The following is a 27000-nucleotide window of genomic DNA, read 5'->3' as shown; positions in this document are numbered from 1 at the left end:
CCAAAACCAGGTACTGTCCTAGGTGCCAGGATACGGCAATGAACAAAAGAAACCTCCCACCTCCAAGTGGAGCTTACGTCTGTGTGTGTCTCTGCAGATGTGTGTCTGCGTGTGTGTGTGTGTCTCCGCAGACGTGTGTCTGCGAAAGCAGCAGATAACAAATAAACAAGCAAAATACATGGCATATGAGATGGTGCTACCTAACTCTAGAAGCACACAGAAGGTTAACAGGGACACAGAACATGGGGCATGCCTTTCCTTTATTCTATAAAGGAAACATATTTATAAAATATAAAAATATAAGCCTTGCTGATGAGACATCTGGGCAGAGTCCTACAGAAAGAGGAAGCCTCTTGAGAGTGTTCTAGAATGGCAAAATTCGGATGCTTACATGAAAATGTCTGCCACACTTGCTGAAAACACACACGAAGAATTCCAAACCTGCTGGAGTATTGTAACATTGCAGCCTTAACTGCCCTGCAGCTGAAATAAGCATGGACCACCAAAACCACATGCTGCTCAGTTCTCAGGCTACAAGCAACTCGTGTGTCATGCGAACACTTTATTTTTTGGCCATGTTTTCAATCTAATAAATATCCATGTACATAACACAGAAAAAGATAAAGCGATTTATTCTTACATCTTTTGCAGAACCTGGGCCATCACAACCCCATTCGTTAAATCTTCCACGGTCTGGCATGGCGCGTCCACGTTAAACGTCTGAATCTGGAAAAAGGGGGGAAAAAAAGAGAGAGAGAGAAAAGAAAGATTTCACGGTTAACCATACAGCAGAATTCTCAGGATTCTTTACTTCATCTTGAGTTGAATACATTTTTAAAAAGCGGAACAGATCTTTCCTTCTCTCTGGCATTAGCTGCCCTGAAGGTGGAGCTGGGCCATTTCAGCGGGTTCAAGATCTACCCAGGGCATGGGGGGGTGCTATGCCTGGACCGACGGGAAGGTTTCCCAGTTTCCTGATGCAAAACGTGAGCTGGCATTCCTCTCCAAGAGGAGTCCTCGTCAGATCAACTGGACTGTCCTCTTCAGAAGCAAGCACAGAAAGGGACAGTCAGAAGAAATTCAAAAGAAAAGAACCTGCCGTGCATTCAAATTCCAGAGGGCTGAAATGGGCGCATCTCTTGCTGATGTGATGGCCAAGAGGAAATCAGAACCTGAACTTTGGAAGGTTCAATGAGAAGAAACTGGCAGGGCTGCCAAGGAAGCAGAAAAGGCTCAGCAAGCATCTAAAAGGGCAGCGATGGCTGCCGCAAAGGCTCCCACGAAGGCAGCCTCTCAGCAGAAGGCTGGGAAGCCTGTGAAGGCTTCTGCTCCCTGAGCTAGTGGAAAACACTAAGCTGGCAGATTGGAGTTTTAAATAAAGATCTGACTATTAAAAAAAAAAAAAGCAGAACAGTAAGAAATGTTTTCCCTTCTGGGGAATTTCCTGCAGGCTGCACTGCAAGTTTTTCCTTTTGGTAAAAGGAGCTGTGGCAGATGCTGGCCAGCTTCCCCGCATTCAATACCCTCCCTAAGAAAGTCAGGGCACCTGCACTCACTCTGCCAGTGACTGGCTCACAGGCGCTCAGGCAAAGACAATCTGGACCAAACGGACGCAGAGAGAGGCTTACGTGAAAGCCAACCTCCCCTGGTGTGAATAAGGATGCTGGCGGCCTCAATGGCCATCAGCAGGCATCTTGTGACTGTTAGGATGAGGCCAACGCAGTAAATGGCAAAGAAGAGGAACAGAAGAATGAGGTCCTACAGGCCAAAACTGAGCAACCGAACTAAACCTCAGAGTCTCCTGTGATGCGAGATCCATCTCTTCTTTACATCTGGCCAAGCTGAGATTTCTTTTACTCAGAACCAAAGTACTGTGGGAGACTTCCTGGTGGTCCAGGGGTTAAGACTGCACGTCCACGGCTGGGGGCACGGGTTTGATCCCTGGTTGGGGAACCAGGATCCTGCATGCTGCAAGGGGCTCAGCCAGAAAAAATAAAGAACCAAAACAGCTTTATACATATGTAGCAATCACAGCTGCAGCTGGGTTATATCCTCAATTCACTTTGATTTGAAACATATCATGAATTACCACTAACATGATGTAGCTGAGAATCAGTAGCCACATTTCTTATTTCTGAGCAAGATACCACACTGTGCCAACAATGACTCTACTCAGTAGTGCAACCAGGACTTGGAAAGAAATAATCTCTGAGAACAGATAAAGGATGTGCTCTGCAGTTTATAGGTTAGTAAAATGGAAGAGTTCGGGCATCAGAGGACAGAACAGGGAAGAGGGTAAACGGTGGAAGACACAGTTAAAGAAGGAAGCAGCATCCTGCAAATCCTCACAAGCCACGTTAGGATTTTATCCTCAGAGCAAGGGAAACAGGCAAAGGATTCTAAGCAGGAGAGGGAGGCTGAGCCATCTGCATAGTACAAGGATTGCAGCAGCTGCAGCGTGAAGAAAGGCCTGCACGGAGGAGGCAGGGAGGCCTGTGTTAACATAACAGGTTTATATGTTAACACAGTTCAATTCAGTTCAGTCACTCAGTCGTGTCCAACTCTGCGACCCCACGGACTGCAGCATGCCAGGCTTCTCTGTCCATCACCAACTCCCAGAGCTTGCTCACACTCACGTCCATAGAGTCGGTGATGCTATCCAACCATCTCATCCTCTGTTGTCCCCTTCTCCTCTGGCCTTCAATCTTTCTTAGCATCAGGGTCTTTTCCAGTGAGTCAGTTCTTCGCATCAGGTGGCCAAAGTATTGGAGCTTCAGCTTCAGCATCAATCCTGCCAATGAATATTCAGGACCGATTTCCTTTAGGATAGATTGGTTTGATCTCCTTGCAGTCCAAGGGACTCTCAAGAGTCTTCTCCACCACAGTTCAAAAGCATCAATTCTTCGGTGCTCAGCTTTCTTTATGGTTCAACTCTCACATCCATACATGACTACTGGAAAAACCACAGCCTTGACTGCATGTTAACACAGCTGAGGTCAAACCAGGTAACGACCATGGAAACACTGCAAGTAATGTTCAGGGGACCATCTGCCTTCATTATGTTTTACTTACGGGGTCATATTCCTAGAAGTAAATTTGCTGGACCAAAGTGTATGAACGTTTTAAAGTTTCTGATAAATATCGCCAAGCTGCCCCTGACGAATGCTGCAGCAATCTACTGTCCCACAGCGGGGCAGTGTCCACGTCTCTGTGCCGTGCCATCTATCAAATCTTTAAACCAAGAGCTATGAACAAGTGCAGTCAGTAGCTTCTTCACATTTTCTGCAAAGTCTGGTGGGTGGAGATGGTTACACAGCGGGAACTAAGGAAATGACTTAAAAGATCTCGTAGCGAGTGGTTTTCACTCGGATGTCTATTTGGGAGAGGTGATGAAAGAGCGCCTGTTAGGCCCCCTGACATTAATCTTATGGGAGGCAGAGGCTCAATATGTTGTTAGTAAATGAATAAATGGACCTGATAAACATCACCTGTAGGAAACGACACTGAATTTTACTCCCTCAAGCGCCTGTCGCCTTCTTAACGATAATGTGGTGGTAACAACGTGTTGAATAGTTTAAAAAGAACTAAATACGCACTGTCACCCTACAGCTGCTGAATACATCTCTTTCTTGTAGGCTTACAATAAAAAAGAGCAGCGGGTGAGTGCACACCTCACTCATCTTCTGACCCCCAGTCTGACCCAGAAGACCTCTCACTGAACATGCTCGGAAGGTAAACAGTAACTACAGCCACTTCACTGGCAGTCCCGCGGTTAAGGCTCCACGCTTCCAAAGCAGGGGGTGCAGGGGGCACTGGTCTGATCCCTAGTTGGGGAAAAAGGATCCCACCTGCCGCGTGGGCGTCCCCCTCCCCTCAAAAAACAAAAGAACTAATCCCATCTCCAGGTTTGCGCCTAATCTGCTGGCTGTGTGACCTTGGATATGCCATTTTACCTACTGTAATACCAGTTTTTCAACCTGGGAATTGGGAAAAATAGCTTCTGGAGGAATGCTTTAAGAATGAATGAGAAAACAAATGCACATTAGGTACCTGTAAAAGCCTTAAGCAATAGTTCCCAGACCTGGGTGTACACTGAATCAATTGGGAAGTTGGAGAGGACTGGGAGTCTATTTTTAACAAGTTCATCAAATAATCTTCTGTGCTAGAGCACCGGTTTGGCAGGTGGAGCCCTCTGATCCAAAGCGCTACCAAATGCAAAGGATGAACGATCAGAAAACTGCCACTGGGCAATCAGAAGAAAAAAACTCAATAAAGCAGGCAATTCAATAATGCAAGTAATTTACTTGTAAGACTATATCTGTTTCTCTCCTGGGACTTAAAACTATTTTCATTTTAATTTTTTAAATGTGGCTTCCAAAAAATTATTCTCTGAGTTGGCTCTTGAGGTTTTTTAGCTGCTCGTGAAGGTGTCCATCTCTGCCTTGAGATAAAATAATGCAGGTCCCAGACAGACTCTCTCTGTGGAATTCCATTCAGAGGCGATAAAAATGTTCTTGGAATTAGATAGCAGTGATGGTTGCACAATCTGTGATCACACCACAGAGCACTGAATTGTGTACCTCAAAAGAACTTTGTGGTATGGGTATTTTAATTTAAAAAAAAAAAAAAACCTGTCACCTATCAGTTCTCGTAAACTCCTGAGTTAACATCTGCAGGGTGTTTCAGGATAGTAGTAGACTAAAATTTAAAGGTAATTGCAGTCAACCACATTAGGGCATGGAACTTTGCCTCAAGGGTCATAACCTCTCTTTTAATTCCAAGAAGCTCTATTAACACCAACTGGAGCTCCACCTCACCACCCGCACAAAATCATGAGAAGGGGAAAGCTCGAGCTCACCTGGAATGACTGTCTCCACAGCAGTGATTCTCAGCCGGGGGAGATCTTGCTCCCTATGAGAAACTTCTAGTTGTAACAACTGAGTGGGAGCTATTGGTATCCAGGAGGTACACACCAGGGATGCTACTATTAAACCTCCTACAGGAAGCACAGGGCAGTGCCCACAACGAATGTGAGCCAGTCCCGACCGGCCACAATGCTAAGGCTAACAAACCCTGCTCTGGAGCAGTGGTTCTCAGCATGGGGGCTCAGGTCACTAACAGCATCACCTGGAAACCTGTTGGAAATGCAGAGTAGCAGATCCTAGCCCAGCCCTCCCGAATTACAGGCTCTGGAATCCAGACCAGGCAACCAGTAGTTCGACAAGCCCTGCAATTATGTTGATCCATACTAAATGCATAGGAAACACTTCTCAGTGTCACCCTGAATATAATCTGAACACAGGTGAAGTTCCTTGTCCAAAGTTACCCACAGTTAGTATGCAACCAAGTCAGGATTTGAAGCCAGGTGGTCAAATTTCAGAACCTATACTCTAAACAGGTTAAACTGGCCCTCTACTTAGGAAGAAAGAAAATAAGAAAGTTAAAGCTTTTAAAAAACTATGTCTTTTTGTACATCTGACTCCTTTATTCCTCCAGTAGAGGACACCAATGGTAAGTAGAACAGAGTTAGAAGGGCAGAGCGAGTGGAATTGGGGAGAGATCACCACAGAAACACACCCTTCCTAACTGTAAGCTCCAGTGCGCTGTTTCACAGGCCACTGCATATGAAAATTCACAAGGGTGTGTGGATGTCACTGTGTGGGGATGGTTCCTGCTCCACTTAACTTCCTGCCATTAATTGGGGGCATTCCTGACTCTAGTTTCTCAGTCTCTTAACCCTAGGAAAGAGGAATAGTTTCCTGCACTGGTTGAGAAAGGAGGCCTGACAGGTGTACCAGGTAGGGCAGACTTTTTCTAACAGGTAAGAGTGCATTTTGACTCAGAGGGTGGGGAGACAGGGAGAGTGGAAATGTTCCAGCACATCCTGCTGAACTTGCTTGGTGCATCCACTTTGATTTGGAATTTAAGCTTCAACTATTTTTCCTAGGTAGGATGATACTTTGTCTCTTAACAAACATTGCTCTTTCAACAAAAATGTGGAACCTATGGTTCTGGGACTAACCTCTCTGATACAACAGTGAATTTAGCCAGCATTTGGGGCAATCAGACGTCCCACAGAATTGAACTCTGTACAGGTGGCTACAGTTATCATTTCAAGTGCCTTGATGCTATTCAGTTCAGTTCAGTCGCTCAGTCGTGTCTGACTCTTTGCGACCCCATGAATCGCAGCACGCCAGGCCTCCCCGTCCATCACCAACTCCCGGAGTTCACTCAAACTCACGTCCATCGAGTCAGTGATGCCATCCAGCCATCTCATCCTCTGTCATATCCCTCCCAGCATCAGAGTCTTTTCCAATGAGTCAACTCTTCGCATGAGGTGGCCAAAGTACTGGAGTTTCAGCCTCAGCATCAATCCTTCCAATGAACACCCAGGACTGATCTCCTTCAAGATGGACTGGCTGGATCTCCTTGCAGTCCAAGGGACTCTCAAGAGTCTTCTCCAACACCACAGTTCCAAAGCATCAATTCTTCGGCACTCAGCTTTCTTCACAGTCCAACTCTCACATCCACACATGACCACTGGAAAAACCATAGCCTTGACTAGACGGACCTTTGTTGGCAAAGTAGTGTCTCTGCTTTTGAATATGCTATCTAGGTTGGCCATAACTTTCCTTCCAAGGAGTAAGCATCTTTTAATTTCATGGCTGCAATCACCATCTGCAGTGATTTTGCAGCCCCCCAAAATAAAGTCTGACACTGTTTCCCCATCTATTTCCCATGAAGTGATGGGACCAGATGCCATGATCTTAGTTTTCTGCATTAGTTCAACTATTTCTGGTGGAAGAACTTCTAATATGTACTATATACCTCTAGTCTCAACCTAAATGCTGTGGAGTGAAAATAAGCTCTTATTTGATATTCGGGACCATAATTACAATCTTCAGTGATTGAATGTGGAGGCTGTAGCCATATATGAAGCTCAAGGACTGAATGACCTAGGCTGAACTTCCAGCTCTCGGGTCTTCTGTGTCACTGACAACAACCGCCCGCATCTTGCTGAGTGGGGCAGTTACCTTTCCACCTGCTGTGCGCAGAGCAATTGCACAACCAGGTTGGCTAGAACTTCGTACAAAATAGAGCAAATTATTTCAAATGTGGGGGGCAGTCTTTTCCGGGGAATGTACAGTATACATTTTCTTTCCTCACGTTTCATTTTGGAATTGTCTTTGGCATTAATCTGGCCTTCAGAAAGGAGGGGAGCTACTGGAGTAAATGCACGTTTTCAGCTACTTCAGACATTTTCCACATTTGTAATAACAACTAGAAGAACAAACCCAGCGATTAAAACTCAACTTTACTTGGAAAGGATTCAACCGCACAATGTGTTCAAATGTTTCCAAGTCTTAGAATTGATTATCTTTGTTTGGACTGTGCCCTCCAGTTTTGTCATTGATAATCTCTTATCTTCCCTCTAGAGTCTTTCCTTGATGAGCCTTCCAGTGAAATTTCAAAAAGGCTGTTTTCTACAAAGCCGGATCCCTTGACCACTCTGTGGAGCTGATCACCTTGATGATCTGTTTTCTTAACAACTTACCAGATTTTAAACAGATGCTGCCATGATGTACCCCTTCAAACTTCTCTCTGTGGTTCTTCCTCTGTTACTTTTATTAGCACTTCTCACCCAAATCACTGCACTGATCACCGCCTCTTGGCAGATGCCCTTCAAACACACCTCTTCTCCCTGACTTGTCTTTCCAAACTTTAAACAATGTAGCCCTACTTCAGATTTAATACCTTTCTTCATCTTTGCCCTCTTGGCTTTTTTCTTTCTAGCACTGAGGGAGGTACAGACCAAAAATGCTCATTTTCAGATCCTCTACCTTCTGTTTACAACCTCTGCCAAATCCAGTCCTTCCACAAAATCAAAGAATGTGGTGATTCTTTCCTTTATCTCTGTCCTCCCAGTCAAACTCTGGCCACATTATACACTTTATCAGCTCTGTCTTTGCCCTAAAATACGGCCGTGAAACCCATTTCCCCACGTGAAGTTGCACCTCACTCTAGCTGTAAGCTGTGTGTGAACTATATACTACTGCAAACAATCTGAAATTCCAAGAATGGCCTCATGCAAAAGTCACTGAACAGACCCCTTTATCGCGGTACATACTGTTTCAGAAAACACAACTTGATCTGTGACGAAAAACAAATTATGACAACCTCAGACGATTTTCACTACATTTGTTACAACCAGCCTAGGGCAGTGCCCCAGTAACCCTTCCGCTCAAAGGTCCCCACGTAGGAGACTCAAGTCCACAATCCAAGCTGGTCACCCAAGGCACCGCTAAATATAATCCGTTTGGCATCTGTTTCTTACCTTGAGCATTAATACATATGCTGTAGTCACCTCCATAAATATGTTAGTGCTTCTTCTAAAAGTGATACTGAAAGTGATAGTTAACGTTTTTTAGCAGTGAGTGAAATAAAATCTCCCCAAAAGAAGCACCGGGTTTATCCCGTGGCTCTGCAGATACACACACGCACGCACGCACAACCCAGGTACTGACACCACACTCAAGAGAAACACACAAGCTTGGGTGTTAATGTTCTGCTGTAGAAAAGGCTGCTACAGGCACGGTTTTTGGCTTGAGAACGGAACACCTTTACAGGCACATGTAAGAATTTTCATCAACATTTAATAATTGAAAATTGAGAATGCCACAGCGTGGCGCTCACCCCCACCCCTCCGCAAATGTCGACTCCCACTACTGACGCCCGGATCCCCCAGCCTTGCGGATTTATTTGCATCCCAAGCACCTTCCCCCCCCCCCCACCCCGCCCCCGGCACCTCTCCCTTCCTCCCGGATGCCCGGAATGGGCCTCCGTGGAAGCCCCCCTGCCCGCCTCCCCGCGCGGCTCCCCCCGCCCCGCCCCGCCCGGGGCTGCGCCGTCCTGCCAGCGTGACAACAAAGGCGGGAGCTTCGGGCCGGGGTCCCGGGAGCCCCCCCACCCCCCCGTCCCCGCGGCGGGCCCCGGCCTCCGCCCAGCACCGGGGGCCCCGCGCCCCGGATGTGACGGCAGCGCCGGCCGGGCGCGGGGTGGGGGGGTGGGGGACCCCGGGACGGCGGCCTGGCGGAGGTCGGGGACCCCCATCCGGAGCGCGTCGCCCACCTACCCAAGTGAGGAGGCTCTCGCACAGCTCCGCCCGCTCCAGGGTCTCCACGTTGAACATCTTCCCGCCGCGGCTCCGGCCGCCCCGCCCCGCCTGAAGGCCCGCGGCGCGGCCCGGGCTGCGTCCTCCGCGCGGCCGCCGACTCCGCCCGGCGCTGGAGGCCGCCGCGGCTCCCGCAGCGTCACCGGCGCGCCGCCGCCGCCTGGCCCGGCCCCCGCCCCGCCCGCCGGCCCGCGCCGCGCACGGCCCAGCCCGCCGGCCGCCCCCGCGCACGGAAGCGCGCAGCGCGCGTGCGCCGCGCCCGCGCCCGGGCCCGCGGGAGGAGGCGGAGGCGGGGGCCGCGGCCAGTGGTGCCCGCGGGGGCGGCGGGCGGCCCCGGAAACACTCCGCGCCTCGGTCGCCGGGAGCTGCGAGGCGTCTCCGGCGCTGCAGAGGTACGCGCGGCTGAGCGCCGGCGGGGCCCCGGGCCCGGGCGGGACGGCGGGCGGCCCCGGGCGCCCGCGCCGGATGGCCGACGTGGCGAGCTCGGGGCGCGCGGACCTCGCGGCCCGGGGAGGCGGGGGACTTGGGGGGCGGGGGGGGCGGCGGGGAGGGTGGTGCCGCCGGTCCCTCCCACCCCCCCGGAGCACCGCGGCCTGGCCCTCCTTGCCCAGTGGCCAGGGGACTGGCCTTCACCCCCACTCCCCCGCCCCGTTCCAGAGCATGCACCCTCTGCAGCGTTACCGATGAATCATTAGGCGAGGCGTGTGCAGGAAAGTGCACACACAGTGCGTGCCTGAAGACTAGTTAGTAATAAACAGGCAGGTGAAAAAACAGCATTGCCTCCTCCACCTCCTGTTCCCTTTCTGAGCACCTTCCCTCCTCCGTCCACTGACTTCTGTGATACTCACTTTCTTACTTTTCCTTATAGCTTTCCCACCGGCGTCTGCATGCCTAGACCACGCCGTTTTTACTCTGCCTGCTTTTGAACGTCTGCGAAATTGTGTGTGTCATTTCGTGGCTTTCAATTCCTAGTAAGTTTGTGTAGATCCATAGATAGTTTTCACTGCTGTCTAGTACTCCGCTGTATGAATATAACTGTCCATGCTACTGTGGATGGGCAAATTTTGCTTTTCTAGTTTGCGGCTAAGAACAATACTCTAACATCCTTATCTCTATAGACTGGTGCCACGTGTGTTTTTGGGGGGAATAGATGCCTTTGACGGAGAAGGCAATGGCAACTGACTCCAGTACTCTTGCCTGGAAAATCCTATGGACGGAGGAGCCTCTTAGGCTGCAGTCCATGGGGTCACAAAGAGTCCCGCACGACTGAGCGACTTCACTTTCACGTTTCACTTTCCTGCATTGGAGAAGGAAATGGCAACCCACTCCAGTATTCTTGCCTGGAGAATCCCAGGGACAGAGGAGCCTAGTGGGCTGCCATCTATGGGGTCGCACAGAGTCGGACATGACGGAAGCGACTTAGCAGCAGTAGCAGCAGATGCCTTTGAATCCTAGAATTTTTGAGGTATAGGGTATGCATAACTTTACTGCATGATGCCAGACTTTTATTTGTGGTGCAGCAAAATTAGCTTCCCAGCACACACCTTTCTTTGGTTTGCAGTTCCTGGAGCCCCCTTTTCCCATTAAGACTAGGTTTTGGAGCCCCCTGTATCCATTAAGACTAGGTTTTGTCATAGAGCTTTGAGAACTGCCAAGACACCATTGAGTTTGTTTGTTTGTTTGTTTTCCATATATGTATATTTGGCTGCATCAGGTTTTCGCTGCAGCACAGGGAATCTTGTTGAGGCAAGCAGGATCTCTAGTTATGGCACGTGTGCTCAATAGTTTGTGTTAGTTGCCCTGTGGCCTGTAGGGTCTTAGCTCCCTGACCAGGGATTGAACCAGCGTCCCCTGTACTGCAAGGCGAATTCTTAATCAGTGGACCACCAGGGAAGTCCCAGCATTGAGTTTTTAGTGATGCTTTTCAGAGTACCAGTTATCAGATTTTTCATTTTGTGAATGTAGAAAATCTTACCGGAAGTCTTCTCAGCGGCCTTTTAAATATTCTCCCCTACAGCATTTTATTTTAAAGGCAGAGAAACCTTTAGAAGTATAAAATGTACCTCATCTGCCCTTGTTTCCTCTGTTGGTGCCTCTGGACCTTTGTGGAACCAGAGTTTCTACATTCTGAGCTAGGTTATTTCTGTAGGCTCCCTGGCGCTTTTAAGTGACTGTTTGCCTTGTTAGGCAAGTGAAGTCAGCAAGTCGGTCTGCCCTCCCATGCAGCCTCTGCCCTCCCATGCAGCCGATTCTTGGAATGTGGATCCTTTCTGGAAGGCCTGTCCCGTGTGAGCATCTTTGCTCCACCTGCTCCCTTTCTCAGGCCTTTGACCTCGGCCTCCCAGGTCTCAGGTTTGAGGGCTCACCCACAATGCCCTTGTGTGTGATGTGTTCTTGAGCTTTCCATTCGGTAGCTGCAGTTCCCCTCCATGAAGGAAATCTTATTAAAAACTTCTTGCATGTGAATAGTTGTCTGCAAAAGCCGTGTTTCTACATGAATTTGGGTAAAAAGACATTGAGTTTTCTCCTTTGAAGTTACGGAATTTCCTACACTTCCTCTGTTTGTCTGTGCTGGTTTTTTTCCTGAAAGCTTTGGAAAAGACCAAAGGGAAGCGAGTGGGACTTGTCTTAGCTCTCTCCTTTCTCCGGTTACTTGGAAGTTAGTTCTCATCTGCAGCTGTTTTATCAGCTTCACGTAAACATGGTGGTGTCCTTCGTGGCAATGTGCCAAGTTTATCCAGTCCTCCCAAGAAATACATACTTAGAGCTCTGATTAAAGAGGGCTTGGATGCTACTTAATGCAGTTGCGGGGAAGGCGTGGCTAAGTTTTATCATGGTTCCCTGGACTCCTTGAAGATGGTTAATAATAGTAATCAAAGTATCATAGCTTCCATTTATTGAGAGCCTGCCAACATGCCACATGTTTTTCCTTTATTATCTCATCAACTCCACAAAACAAGGGTGGTTTTTTTTGCCAAAAAAGTTCAACATAGTTTGCTAATTTTATGTATTTTATTTACGAGGAAGCTGAGACCCAGATTTTGCATGAGTACGCAGTTGTCTGACTGCAAAACTCGTTCTTCTTCAATATATTAAGCTACTCGATAAGACTTGGCCAGCTAAGCAGTAATGAAGCCAGTGTGGAAATCAGTTCCTCTTCTATCAGTTATCAACACCATTCCCAAGATCGATGTGTTTTGTTTCTGTAAATCTCAAATAGTTAAAGACAGGGTACTAATTGCTTATTTTCATTTAAAGGCTCCTATGAAATAGATAAGATACTATGTTTTATAAATTTCATACCCTTTCCTTGGGGTTTCAAGTAAGTGGTGCGTTCAGTGCATTTAGTGTGAGGCCCTGTAGTGCCTGTCACTGAGGTCTTCAGAAGGTGCCCACCTCCTGGAAACCAGCAGTCTCTAAGGTGCTTGGTAGGAATGGTAGACGTCTTAAATCTTTTCGCACTTAAGCCTAATTTTCATCCCTGAAGGGAGGAAGCAGGCACTGGCCTTTGTGTTTATTGTTAAAGTAATACATCCTGGAAAAGAATTCAGACTGTAGAATTTTATCCTGGGAAAGATATGAATCTGGCTCTCCCAGGCCAGCTGCCCACTTGTAAGCGTTTTAACCTTTGCTATTTACCTTTCCTGCCTCTTATTGATTTTTTTTAATTCCAAAAAACTCTGAATCAGAGAAATGTGGTGGTAAAAGGAAATTAAGAAATCCTCAAATCCTAGCCTTTTCCTTTTGCAGAAAAAGAGCGGTCCTGAGAGATTTAAGTGACGGCAGAATCAGAGGCGAACTCTGGGCCTCCAGGCCTCCCCACGGTGCCTGGGCTTGAGCTGAGAACCCACGCCCTTGGTCACAATCAGCAGCACCATTTTGTCTCATGCCAGTAGAACCTGGAGGACTGGAGTTCAGGTTGACATTGGAACTCATTTTCAAGTCATCTCTTCAAGTAGATGATTTCTTTTTATTGTTTATCCCCTGTAGTCTTAGGTGGGCCTCTTTCCAAACTGAAGTGGTGGTATCAATACCTCATTTCTGAGCCATTAACTCCTACAGGTCCTTTTTTGACTTTGATGATAAGAGAGATTGCTGGCGGAAGTTAACTATTGAAACCCCCAACAAGCCAATCAGACACCGTTAGCAGTTTTCCGTGTGAGGGCTGGGGTTTCCGCATGACAGGGAAAGGCAGCCGAAAGGGCCACAGGTTCCTCTGTGAAACTTCCCAGCTGTCTCTGCCCTTCCCACCATCTCTCAGCCCAGGCACCTTCTTCAGTGACACTAGAATTTGTGGAAATAAAAAGTGACTCTTCGTTTCAGCAACATTGGACACTTTTGCTATAAGGTGGTGCAAATAACTTTACAGGATCCTGCAACATGCAAAGTATCCTGGATCTCTGAGCTCTCGGAAATGTGAAGAAAGCAATATCTTAAGGGTGTCCTTGGTAGAAGCCATGTATTTATTCAGTAGAGTGTGTGCATATATATACATTTTTTATTGAACTGTAGTTGATTTGCAGTGTTTCATTAGTTTCAGGGGTACAGCAGAGAGATTCAGTTATAGGGAAGAGTGGGATGAGTTGGGAGATTGGGCTTGACATACATACACTGCCGTGTGTAAAACAGCTAGTGGCAAACCTGCTGTATAGCACAGCTGATCCCAGGGCTTTGTGATGACCTAGAGGAGGGGGATGGGGGTGGGGGGAGGGGAGGGAGGCTCAAGAGGGAAAGAGGGAGGGGGTATAGGTATACTTATAGCTGAGTCACATCATTGTACAGCAGAAACTGACACAGCATTATAAAGCAGCATGCTCCAATAAAAAAGGAATATATAGTGTGTGTGTGTGCATATATACACACAAATATATATGTATAGTTTATACAGTAGAATTTAGTCACATTATCACTGATTACACCTGGAAGAACACAGAAACAAATGCAACCCGTATTTTTTTTTTAAGTACAAAGTAATAAACTCTCTACATGTACAGCATATGAGGGAATCCTCGCAACCTGATTGAGTAATTAGAGGCTGGGAATCTTGACGTGGGATAACATTTGCTTATCTCTGAGCAGATGTGAGTCATCCTCACTGCCCTTAGGACTTCTGACACGGCCCAGCATCTCAATTTAAACAGAGGCAACCTGACCATAGTAAAAATCTAAATTGTCCGCATAATTTTCCCGAGATTGTTGGAGGCTGTTTTCTTCAGTTGGCTGTTTATCTGAGTGTTCTTTTGAATAAAATCCTGAGGTGAAAACTCCTTCTCTGAGTTCGTGGTGTGTGCTTTCATTAAGGATACTCAAAACCTGTCATTAGAAAGTTCCTGATGCATCAGGCCATTACTATTTGTGTAAAGCCGATGAAAGCCGTCTTTGATCTGTTTGTTTGCTTAAGTTTCTTCCATGAGAGGTCATTCATTTTCTTACTAGTTTTTCAGGTCCTTTTCTGAAGTGTTAAGAGTTTCACAAGGTTTCCTTTTAACAGAAACTCACCTGATTACCGATGACATTGAATAAAAGCTATTTTCAAGACAGTACATTATACAAATAGAGGATTTTATTTATAAATAGTTGTATATATGTCATTGAATATTTATTGCCTTTATTTCCCTTTAGGTGTCTTATAAGATTTTAAGTAACTTCATTGTTTTCTCATCTGAAAGAAATAGGAATTACCTGTGATAATTTGGACTCTGATGTGGTCTGGCTAATTTCCCTCATACTTAACAGAAATCGGGTATTATTTTCCTCCAGTTGAGTGATAACTTTCTCAACTGGGAAGGATCCTTTCATATGTTCCCTTGTGTTTTCATAAGTAAATTCATCCTGAGAGTCATTCTGACTTCCAAGCAATTCACAGAATTCTGAACCATAGGCTGAGCTTAGTCCCAGGTGAGACCAATAGTTTTCTAAGCACCAGAATTTTTATTAATTCAAGCAGTCTCAGGATAGCTATAAAAGGTCATATGTTCTATGGTCTTTTTAACTTTTCAAATTACTAACACCGTAAGTAAGGTAAGTCGCTCCTGTTTATTAGGTCCTACTGTGTACAGGACAGCGTGCCAGGTAATGCAGGAATGTTTGCAGAAGCAGACTGTCTTTCCTCCCCTGTCCGTGCATGGCACATTCCATGATGCACGTTCAGTGGTGTGAGAGACAGGATGGGGTGTGATCTATGGGGAATGCATGTGGTGTGCAGGAGTAAGCAAAGAGCCTCTAGGCATGAGGAATGTCTTTTATCCCTTAACAGTTTTATTTTTTATTTTTGTCTGTGCTGGGCCTTCATTGCTGTGTGCGGGCTTTCTCTGGTGGCAGCAAGTAGGGGCTACTCTCTCGTTGCAGAGCACGGGCCCTAGGCTCGCGGGCTCAGTAGTTGTGGCTCAGCAGACTTAGTTGCCCTGAGGCGGGTGGGATCTTCCCAGATCAAAGATCAGACCCCTGTCCCCTGCATTGGCAGGCAGATTTTTAACCAGTAGACCAGGAGGGAAGTCCTATTCCTAAATAATTAAAAAAAAAAAAAACCCTCATTGCTGGAGTTATCCTCTAATGCAACCTACTGCAAGTGGGCACTAAAAATAACTATATCAGAGGTCAGCTACATTTGTGTTGTTTTTAATGGATATATTTCATTTTCACTGTACTGTTTGTAATCTTCGTCTTGTTTCTTTTCCTTTTAGACCTGGAATGGCCAGATATCAAGGTGAAGTTCAAAGTTTGAAACTGGATGATGATTCAGTCATAGAAGGAGTAAGTGACCAAGTACTTGCGGCGGTTGTGGTCAGTTTCGCTTTGGTTGCTACCCTGGTATATGCACTTTTCAGGTGAGACTAAAGGACAAAAGAATTGAAATAATGCATATTTCCAAGGGCAACTGACTTGCTGACTGTGCCTAGTAATGTTTAATACTTAATGTGAAAAGGAAGTACTAGACTTCAGTGACTGTGAATGTGTATTAAGGTATTTTATTTTCCTGCCATCAACGTTTTCCAGTCAAAAAAAAAAAACATTTAAATTTGTCATCCATATTTTGAATGAAATGTTAGTATTTTCTGTTGGACTGTCACAGTTTTAACATGTAATTTTCATAATTGAATTCATCAACTTGCAGCTGATAATAATAGGCGCAAATATATTTTCATGTTTAAATGAAAAAACCTGGGGCCAAAAAATACCTTGGACAATGTAGAGGGACTTAAAATTAGAATTAAAGTTACTGTTGTAGAATCAGGAATAATACTTAAAGATCTCAGATGTCTATATGCCAGTACAGAGACAAGGTAATAAACGAGAAATGTAAATACTGACAAAGAGAGGTTCATTTCATATGTATCACTGAAAACAGAAATGAGCAAAAAAGTATAAAATAGAAAAGAGATTAATTCCAAAAACTACAGATCTTTTCGTTTCTTATAAAAATTAAGAAAGGATTATTGAACAGGGTGTGAGCATTCTCTTCTACTTCCGCATGGTTAGTTTCTGAGTTAGGGTGACATTATGTTGGTTTCAGTAGAACACTTACACGGTACTTGGCGATGCACTTGTGGGCATAGTGGGGAAAAGATGACCAGATGATAGCGGATTTACTGTCTGCTGAGTTTATAACTGATTGACAGGTCATTCCCAGGAGTACTGACTAATGTTTTAATATAAACCAAAAAAGGACACTGAATTTCTGTAGGGCTCTGACCTTTGAGCTTGTTCTGCTCATCTCTATTAGCAAGTGGGTTGAAGAAGAAAACAGAAGCGCATTTATTAGATCGTTCATTGAGAAGGATAGCTGATACACTGATAAAACAGAATCAAGATTCAAAAATGGGTCATCCTATACCTCTGTGGTAGGCTGGTTTTTGACAGTGGCACCAGCACCTTTCAGTAGGGAAAGAGTTCAACAAATGATGTTGGGACAAGGTTCAGTTCAGTTCAGTCGCTCAGTCGTGTCTGACGACTCTTTGCCACCCCATGAATTGCAGCACGCCAGGCCTCCCTGTCCATCACCAGCTCCCGGAGTTCACTCAAACTCACGTCCATCGAGTCAGTGATGCCATCCAGCCATCTCATCCTCTGTCGTGTCCCTCCCAGCATCAGAGTCTTTTCCAATGAGTCAACTCTTTGCATGAGGTGGCCAAAGTACTGGAGCTTCAGCTTTAGCATCATTCCTTCCAAAGAAATCCCAGGACTGATCTCCTTTAGAATGGACTGGTTGGATCTCCTTGCAGTCCAAGGGACTCTCAAGTCTTCTCTAACACCACAGTTCAAAAGCATCAATTCTTTGGCGCTCAGCTTTCTTCACAGTCCAACTCTCACATCCATACATGACCTCAGGAAAAACCATAGCCTTGACTAGACGGACCTTTGTTGGCAAGGTTACCTACATGCAAAAGAATAAAGTTGACTATATCATATACACAGATTAACTCAAGATGAATCAAAGATTTAAATGTAAGAGCTAAAACTATAAAACTCTAGGAGTAAATCATGGAGATTCTTAGATATGATACCACAGGCATGATCAACAAAAGAAAATAGATAAATTGGAATTCATCAAAAGTAACAACTTTTTTTTGCTTCAAAGACCATCATCAAGACAATGAAAAGTCAGTTCACTGAATGGGAAAAAATTCAGATCACATGTCTGATCTAAACTATTTCAGACATAGGCCCTTATGTCTGAATATGTAGAGAACTCAAAACTCGCTAACAAAAAGACAAATAACACAGTTTATAAATGGGCAAAGGATCAGAATAGGCATTCCTCCAAAGATGTATAAACGGCCAACAAGTATGTAAACACATGCCTGACATCATTAGTCATTCAGGGAAATGCAAACGAAACCACAGTAAGATACAGCTTCACACCCACTTCACTGGGATGGCTGGGTTCAAAAAGTCAAATAATAATGATTGTTGGGGATGTGGGGAAATTGGAACCCTCATACACTGGTAGTGCAGGCACTTTGGAAAGCCATCGGTTCCTCAAATGACTGAACACAGTGTTGCCGTGTGTCCTAGCAGTTTCACTCCCATGAATATGTACAGTGAGGAATGAAAGCATATCTCCATGTAAAAATGCCTACAGGAGTGTTTACAGCAGGATTGTTCCTAATATCCAAAAGGTGGAAACAGATGACTGGATCCATCAGCAGGAAAATGGATAAACAAAACATGATAGGTCCATGCAAAGGAATATCGTTCAGCTATGAAAAGAAACGGCACACTGATGTATGCATGCTGCCTTATGGAGGAAAGTTGAAAACACTGCGCTAAGGGACATAAGCCAGACACAAAAGGCCGTGTGTTGGAGTCTGTTTGTGTGTCCACAATAGGAGAATCTGCAGGGACAGAAAGTAGATTCGTGGTAGATTGTAGATTCTAGAGGGACTAGTGGAAGGTGGAGGTGTAGGGAGAGACAGCTGAATGTTTCTTTTTGAAGTGATGAAAGTATTCTAAAGTTGACTGTGGTGATTAATTGTATCTCAATAAAGCTGCTTTTAAAATGAGTTGTGGCTAGGTAAATTCCAAAAAAAATTTGTTCCTTACCTATTAAGAGTGGGGTATAGATACGAATTTATCGTCATTTGAAAGTGTCCATGGTAAATTGTTGAGGAGAAGGCAACGGCACCCCGCTCTAGTACTCTTGCCTGGAAAATCCCATGGACGGAGGAGCCTGGTGGGCTGCAGTCCGTGGGGTCGCTCAGAGTCAGGACTGAGCGACTTCACTTTCACTTTTCATCTTCATGCACTGGAGAAGGAAATGGCAGCCACTCCAGTGTTCTTGCCTGGAGAATCCCAGGGACGGGGGAGCCTGGTGGGCTGCCATCTGTGGGGTCGTACAGAGTCGGACACGACTGAAGCGACTTAGCAGCAGTAGCAGCAGCAGCATGATAAGTTGTTGAGTGAGAATTAAGTGAAAGACACCTCACAAAACCATAGGTCAGGTAGCCCATTTTGTTTTTAAGACGGATTTTTATAAATTAATTTTATTGAAAAAGTTTTATTTTTCTAATTTCTCTACTAGGGATAATTATTACTTGTAAGTAAAAGTTATTTCCTCACAGGCTGCAGTGATGGGAAACGCAAAATAAGTTTCTATTAGTAAGGCAGTCATATATTGTAGATGCCAAAAGCTTACCAGCATTAGAGTGTGTTAATCAGAATAATCAGATAAAGTTCGCATATAGATTATATTCAGCTTGGGTCAAGCATTTTAAACTGGAAAAGATTCAGGGGAGGTTATCGAAATGGCCAAAGCTACGGAAACAAACCATATAAAGATGCCTGAAAGAACTGGGGATATCTCGCTTAGGGGAAAGACTGTAGGATGTGCAGGCTTTACATATGGCAAGGGTGTGTTTTGTTGAAGAAGAGAAAGGTTTATTCTGTGTAGCTTCACTGGCTGCACTGGGGTGTCCAGGAAAGACCTGTGGACATTTCCTGCTTCTGCAGTGAAGGGACCTGTTCCTCCAGTCTGTCTTCTGTGTCTCCTCATTCTTACACGGAACTCTTTACTTCTGGTCACCAAATGTATGTGGCTTTTCCCCTGCCAAGCAGTTCTTCTTGACACCATCTGGGTGTCCCACAGTTTAACTCAGTTCTGACCCTGTCTGCCTGGAGACACTGTCAGGTCGTCGCACAGGTTAGGGGCTCCATCCCACCACACTGCAGATGCCAACAGCCAGTAATAGGTCCCCAGGTTACCCACAGCCTCTGTCTGATTCCTGTCCCCAGGTTCTCCACCAGAAATCGGAGACTCTCATAACCCCCGCCTCAGGTTCGATTACCTTGCCAGAGCAGCTCACAGAAGTCGGGGAAGCAGTGGGCTTACCAGTTTATTAAGGGGTGTGATGAAGGATACAGATACTCAGACAGGTGACGAGGTGCACTGGGCAAGGCCTGGGGGGCGGTCCTGAGTGCAGGAGCCTCTGTCCCTGTGGGGTTGGGGTGTGGGGTCGTCCCCCTCCTGGGGTGGACGTGTTCACCTGCATGAAGCTCTCCAGGGATTTTTGTGGAGGCATCTTCATGTAGACGTGATCCGTTATTAACTCTGTTTCTGGGCCCTCTCTTTCTGGAGTATGGGGCCAGGAGTCAGGGGGTGGGGGACACTGAAAATTCCAACCTTCTAATCCTGTCCTCATCCGGGTGCCCACCTAGAGTCACCTGCTGAGAACAAAAGATATTCCTGTCACCCAGGAATTTACAAGGGTTTCAGGAGCTCTGTGCCAGGGACCAGGGCAGAGACCAAATATTATGGAATACAGGGTGCTCCCAATGTACTTCTCACTTAGGGATTTACAAGTGTTTCTGGAGGTCTGTGCCAGGGACCAGGGCAGAGACCAGTGTATGTACTTCCTGCTATATAGGGCCAGCAGGTGGGCATGAATGCCGAGGTTTCAGCTTAAGATACAACTTTTCAAATAACATAAGGTGCTCTCCCAGTACACGGATGCTGTATTGAACCTGTCACACGATTGGACTTGGTTAGGGAGGTCTGGCTCTTCAGATTCAAATTCAGTTCGCAGCTGTAATCCTGTCCCTTCCAACTGGAGTCACCAATAAGTTGGAGGAGAGGCAGCATGCATAGAATAAGAGTCGAACAAAGAAACCTTTTATCTGTTTTCTGTAATTTCTTGGATGTTTTTAATCATTATGATTCATTCTTTCTTCACATTGTAGTGAAATACCCGTAACATAAAAGTCGTCATTTAAGTACTCGTTGGCATTAAGAACATTCACAGTGCTGTGTAACCATCACCACTGTCTATTTCTAGAACTTTCTCACCATTTGAAACAGAAACTCTACCAGTTAAATAATAGCTCCCTGTTCCCCCCCTCCCAGTCCCTGGTAACCTTTATTCCACCTTCTGTCTCAAGATATTAGGCTAGTCTACATACCTCATAAACAGGAATTGGACCGTATTTTGTCCTTTTGTGTCTGGCTTATTTCTCTTAGTGTAATGCATTCTAGGTTCACCTATGTTGTATCATCCACCAGAATTTTATTCCTTTTTTATGGCCGAATAGTGTTCCATGGCACGTGTATACTATATTTATTCATCTGTTGATGGGTGTTTGGGTTGTTCCCACCTTCTGGCTGTTATGAATGGCACTCTGTGAACGAGGGGCTACAAGAAAGTGTCTGAGTCCCTGCTTTCGACTGGAATTGCTGGATCACACAGTAACGCTGTGTTTAACTTTTTGAGGAACATTTAATCTGCTTTTCACAGCAACTGCCTCGTCTTACATTCCCCCCAGCCACGCCCGACCGCTCCAGCATCCCTGCATCCTGGCCAGCAGTCGATACTTTCTGTTTTTTTGATGGTCCTCCTCGTGGATGTGAATTGGTATCTCATTGTGGTTTTGGTTTGCGTTTCACTAATGACTAATGATGTTAGACATCATTTCATGTGCTTGTTGGCGATTTGTGTATCTTCTTTAGAGAAATGGTTTATTCCAGTCCTTCGTGCATATTTGAATTAGGTTGTTGGCTGTTTGGTGTTTGAGTCATGAGTTCTTTCTATATTCCGTCTCAATCACTTATCAAATATATGACTTATTAATATTCTGTTTCATTCGATGGTTGTCCTTTTGGCCTCTTTTTTTACTTCTTCTTTCCCTTGGTTTACCGTATTTATTTGTTTTGCTGTGCCGGGTCTTTGTCACTGGGCGCATGGGCTTCCTCTATTGTGGAGAGCAGGGACTCCTCTCTAGTTTGGGTGCCCGGGCTTCTCGTGGAGCCCGGGCGTCAGGGCGTCAGTGGTTGCTGCCCCCGGCTCTGGACTGCGGGCTCAGTAGTTGTGGTGCGTGGACTTAGTTGCTCCGAGGCGTGTGGGATCTTCCCAGATCAGGGATTGAACCCATGTCTCCTGCATCGGCAGGAGGATTCTTTACCACTGAGCCTCCAGGGAAGCCCTGCTTTTATCCTCTTGATAGTGTTCCTTGATGCACAAAATTTTTAAAAATTTTGTTGAAGTCCAATTTATCTTTTTTTTTTTTCCCCTCTTTTGTTGCCCGTGTTTTGGTGTCACGGTTAAGAAGTCATTGTTAAGTTGAAGGTCACAAAGATTTCCATCTGTTTTTTCTAAGATGTTTATAGTTTTAGCTCATGAGTTTAGGGGCTAGATCCATTTTGAGTTAATTTTTGTATATGATATGAGGTAAGGGTCCAGAGTAGTTCTTTTGCATGTGGATATCCAGTTTTTCCAACATCTTTTTTGCAAAGGCTGTCCTTACTCCACTAAAGGGCCTCAGCATCCTTGTCAAAAGCCAATGAACCGTATATATCTAAGCGTTTCTCTCTGGTCTCTGTGGCCTGCTCCCTTGGTTTATACGTTTGTCCTTGTTACCGGTACCCCATTGATTTTACTATAACTCTGCAACAAGTTTTGAAATCAGGAAGTGTCTTACAACTTCTTTTCTTCTCTTTCAAGATTATTTTGGCTCTTTGGAGTCCCTGGAGATACCGTGTAAATTTTAGGATGCGTTTTTCTTTTTCTGCCAAGAATGCTGTTGGGATTTTGATAGAAGTGGCACTGAATCTGTAGCTAGGTCACTTCCTAGTATTGACATCTTAACAGTGTTGTCTTCCAGTCTGTGAACATGGGGTGTCTTCTTTAATATTTCTCAGCAGTGCTTTGTAGTTTAATTAATTTCTTTAAAAATATTTTCTATTTGTTCTTCCTTCTTAAGCCATTAATAATAGCTGCCATGTGTTGATGGACCAGAAGCCAGTGACAAGGGTCTGGTATGCAGCTTAACCCATGCTTGCATATCAGTAAACTTTGATTCCAGTTTCACTTCTTGACCCAGGCTTTGGGTATCATTGCTTTCCTCACCTGAGAGGTTCCTGGCTCCTTTCCAGGGCTGTGTGTAACTTAACTAGTTTGACAGTTTTGGTTTCTCCTTTCAAAGAACCTAGAAGGACCATAAATCGTTGGGTAGATAAAACAACAGGTGTTCCTCTGTTCCATCGTAGAGCCACTCACTTTGGCATCTCAGTTAGACCTTCTTCGTGTCAAATGCAATCATTTTCTCATCGCTAAGGTGATCATAGTATTAAAGAACAAAAATTCAGCCAGTTCATTTGAAGATCTAATTGGCTTTACTGAGCCATTCATGAATCAGGCAGCCTCTTGTCCAGCAAGTAGTGAGGTGCCCTGAAGAGCTGTATGAAATGGAAGGGTTTCATAGGCAGAAGGAGGGTGGGGCAAGGAAGTTATTCGCAAAAGCAGGGATTATTTCAGGCCAGGACTACTACTTCTTTGGGAAGGAAGTGATAGGGGTCTTACCGTTGCAGACCAGCTCCTTGGTGCTGCCCCAGAAACCCCAGGTTGGCTGATTCACGTCACCTGGGGAAGGTGGGCCAGGTGTGAAGTCTGGGTTTGGTGTCATGGGCTGTAGCACAAGTGACAAATGACTAACCTGCAGTTTTCTCTGCCACAGTATGTTCCAGATTTTCTAATCTAGCTCTCAGTCTATCTTGATCATCCCATTTTCTGGATTTTTGGTTCTGTACCCAAAGTTGCCAGTCATATTTAGTTACCTGAACTCACACCGTGATTTTTTCTTATTCTTTGACTGCACCTTGACTTTCTAATATTCTATCAGATTTAAGAGTTTCAATATCTTTTATGGAAAGAAAGTAAAAGAAACACCTTCCAGTGACATGGGTTTTATATATATATAAATATTTATATTTCTATATAATAATCACATTTGTATTTATGTATTATCTATATCTATATAATAAATATATATAATATGTAAATATATATAATATAAAATAATGGAGAAGGCAATGGCACCCCACTCCAGTACTCTTGCCTGGAAAATCCCATGGACGGAGGAGCCTGGTAGGTTGCAGTCCATGGGGTCGCTCAGAGTCGGACACAACTGAGCGACTTCCCTTTCACTTTTCACTTTCATGCATTGGAGAAGGAAATGGCAACCCACTCCAGCGTTCTTGCCTGGCGGATCCCAGGGACAGGGGAGCCTAGTGGGCCGCTGTCTATGGGGTCGCACAGAGTCGGACATGACTGAAGCGACTTAGCATAGCATATATAATAAATATATATATACACACACTGTGAAACTCATGACTTTTTTTCAATGAAAGAAAATGAATGGTTCTGCAGTGTCAAAGAGTCAAGAATTTCCAGTTAGCTGTGTGTTTGAAAAAGTGAAAATGTTAGTTGCTCAGTCATGTTTGACTCTTTGCAACCCCATGGACTGTAGCCCACCAGGGTCCTCTGTCCATGGGATTCTCCAGGCAAGAATGTCCAACCTAGGGATCCAGCCTGGGTTTCTTGCATTGCAGCCAGATTCTTTATCATCTGGACCACCAGGGAGGCCCATACTGGTGTGTGAATGAGACAGTTCCTAGCCTGTTCCTGGATAGGTTGTTTTTCCCGCAGAGTAGCTTTGTTTCACTGATTCATTCATTCAATCATAAGAACATAACATTTAAAAATAAATAATCCACCAAAATTTAAGATGTTTAAACAGAGTTCAAGCAGTTTATTACATTGATGTCAAGCTTCTGATTAGGTATTTGACTTTAAATTGCTTTTTTGTCATCTCTGAAATAATGGTTATATTTTTTCAGCTTTCTTTTCTAAAATTTAAATGTTTTACTAAAAATTAAATAACCATAGGATGGATATCTGTAATTTTTCTTATCCCATTGAAATGCTGTTCTAGGTGCTGGGGAATATTGATTCAGCCAGAGAGTAAAGGTCCTTCTATAGATTAACACCGATGCTGAGTGGACTTGAAATATTGCCGTTAAAAGAGATTTAGGTTTAGAAAAAACTGCTACAGCCAAATGAAATGAAACCGATTCAGATGTAAATCTGCGCTTCCCACCCTGCAGCCTGCACTAGCGCTTCTGATTTTCAGTCCTCTCGGGTCTTGTCCTTTTGTATCAGCCACTAACATCTTACCTTTGATTCTTTTTTTTTTAAATTGGCGTATAATTGCTTACAATGTGTTAGTTTCTGCTGTACAGTGTTACGAGTCAGCCGCATATATGCATCCATCCCAGCCCTCTAGGCCGTCGCAGAGCGCAGCGCTGAGCTCCCTGTGTGCTTCAGCAGGTCCCCTCTAGCTGTCTGTCTGCACATGGTGGCGTGTAGACGGCAGTGCTGCTCTCTCAATTCACGCCACCCTCTCCCTCCCCCGCTGTGCCCACAAGTCTGTTCGCTGCGTCTGCGCCTCTGTCCCTACCTTGGACACAGATTCATTTGTGCCATTTTTCTAAGTGGCACATATAGACGTTAACAGGCAGTGTTTGTTTTTCTCTTTCTGCCTTCACTCTGTATGACACACTCTAGGTCCATCCACATCTTGTTAATGTTGTGAGATATTCGTGGTATGATAGGTTTGGGCTTTTCTACATCATACATTTTGGTTTGGGTGTTTTTCTGTCCCGGTGTCTTTATGGGTGAAAAGTTGGGCGAAAGACCTGATTAGATATGGAAAAGATATGTCTTGCATAATAATACGAGACATTTTACAGAAAAAGTAAACATGTTAATTGTTCTCTATATGCTGTGCAAGTCTTCAATTACATTCAGTCCCCAAGGCACTAGGCCTGTGGGTTTCATCATTTGCTAGTTAAACCTGATCAGCGCACTCAGAATGGCCTGGAACGTTCAGTCCTGCAGCTGGAGTACAGGTGTTGGCCATCATCTCTACTTCTCACGCTACCAGAAGTCTAGGTCAAAAGTTAGATCGAGAAGGAAAACTGATTCATCAGACAGTATTTTATATTGAAACTTTACTATGTTTTTCTTCAACAGAAATGCACATCACAATATTCACCCAGAAAACCAAGAGCTAGTGAGGGTGCTTCGGGAACAGCTTCAAACAGAACAGGTACTGTCGTGATACAAGTCTGTGCGTTTGTGTGAGGAGGGCATAGTCTTACTCCTTTTGCGGAAGAAATAGTGATGAAATATCAGTAAATTCCTTCCAGAGAAGCATGGGCTTCTCTCCTACTTGGAGTTACCTTTCCTTATCCTATTAATTGTACATTTTCAGATTAGGCAAATGATTAGCCTTAATCTAATTTAAGATATTTTCATGTGCTAATTTTAACTTGCTTTAAAAGACAGCAGTTTCCTATTTAACTGATAAGGAAAAAAAATCACTGTCTCATTGACTTTAATGAAATGTGAAAAAACTACTCTTTCTGAAATACCTTCCCCTAAGACCTTCAATTGGAGAAGGAAATGGCAACCCACTCCGGTATTCTTGCCTGGAGAATCCCAGGGACGGGGGAGCCTGGTGGGCTGCCGTCTACGGGGTCGCACAGAGTCGGACACGACTGAAGCGACTTAGCAAGACCTTCAAATAAATAACTGTAACGGGTGGGTTTTTTCCTTTTTTTTTTTCCTTCTCTGATCAAAATGAACAAAACTAGCTAGGCAGAGAGGAGAACTCTCTTCTGCCTGCCTCGTCTTTGCTTTTAGGTGTATGGACTCACCAGGAACCAGAAATATATTTCATGAAGGCCGGGTTAAATAGGATATTATACACCTTCATGGGGCTTCCCAGGTGGTGTTAGTGATAAAGAACCCACCTGCCAGTGCAGGAGTTGTTAAGAGATGCGGGTTTGATCCCTGGGTCGGGAAGATCCCCTGGAGAAGGGCACGGCAACCCACTCCAGTATTCTTGCCTGGAGAATCCCATGGACAGAGAAGGCTAGTGGGCTACCGTCCATAGGGTCGCAAAGAGTCAGACACGACTGAAGCACAGCACACCTTCACCTGAGATAGTGAACATAAAATTAAAAAAAAAACAACATTAAAAATTGATTGCCTACCCAC

The 27000-nt window shown here is 45.0% G+C and overlaps 2 protein-coding genes across 2 annotated transcripts in view; one reads left to right on the top strand and one right to left on the bottom strand.

Moving 5' to 3' along the window:
- HOOK3 (hook microtubule tethering protein 3) overlaps positions 1 to 9243 on the bottom strand; it is a 79958-nt gene extending 70715 nt beyond the window's left edge. The window contains exons 1-2 of the mRNA XM_052661314.1: positions 9134 to 9243; positions 641 to 726 (exon numbers count right to left, since the gene is read on the bottom strand). Of these exons, the coding sequence (XP_052517274.1) occupies positions 641 to 726; positions 9134 to 9190 (143 nt within the window). The 5' untranslated portion in view covers positions 9191 to 9243. The remainder of the gene's footprint in view (positions 1 to 640; positions 727 to 9133) is intronic.
- Positions 9244 to 9447: 204 nt separating this feature from the next.
- Positions 9448 to 27000, top strand: part of RNF170 (ring finger protein 170) — a 34207-nt gene continuing 16654 nt past the window's right edge. The window contains exons 1-3 of the mRNA XM_052661345.1: positions 9448 to 9564; positions 15856 to 15999; positions 25972 to 26047. Coding sequence (XP_052517305.1) covers positions 15863 to 15999; positions 25972 to 26047 — 213 coding nt within the window. The 5' untranslated portion in view covers positions 9448 to 9564; positions 15856 to 15862. The remainder of the gene's footprint in view (positions 9565 to 15855; positions 16000 to 25971; positions 26048 to 27000) is intronic.

The sequence above is a fragment of the Budorcas taxicolor genome, chromosome 24 (genome assembly GCF_023091745.1).
Source record: "Budorcas taxicolor isolate Tak-1 chromosome 24, Takin1.1, whole genome shotgun sequence".
NCBI lineage: Eukaryota > Metazoa > Chordata > Mammalia > Artiodactyla > Bovidae > Budorcas > Budorcas taxicolor.
This window is presented reverse-complemented; position numbering and strand designations above follow the sequence as displayed.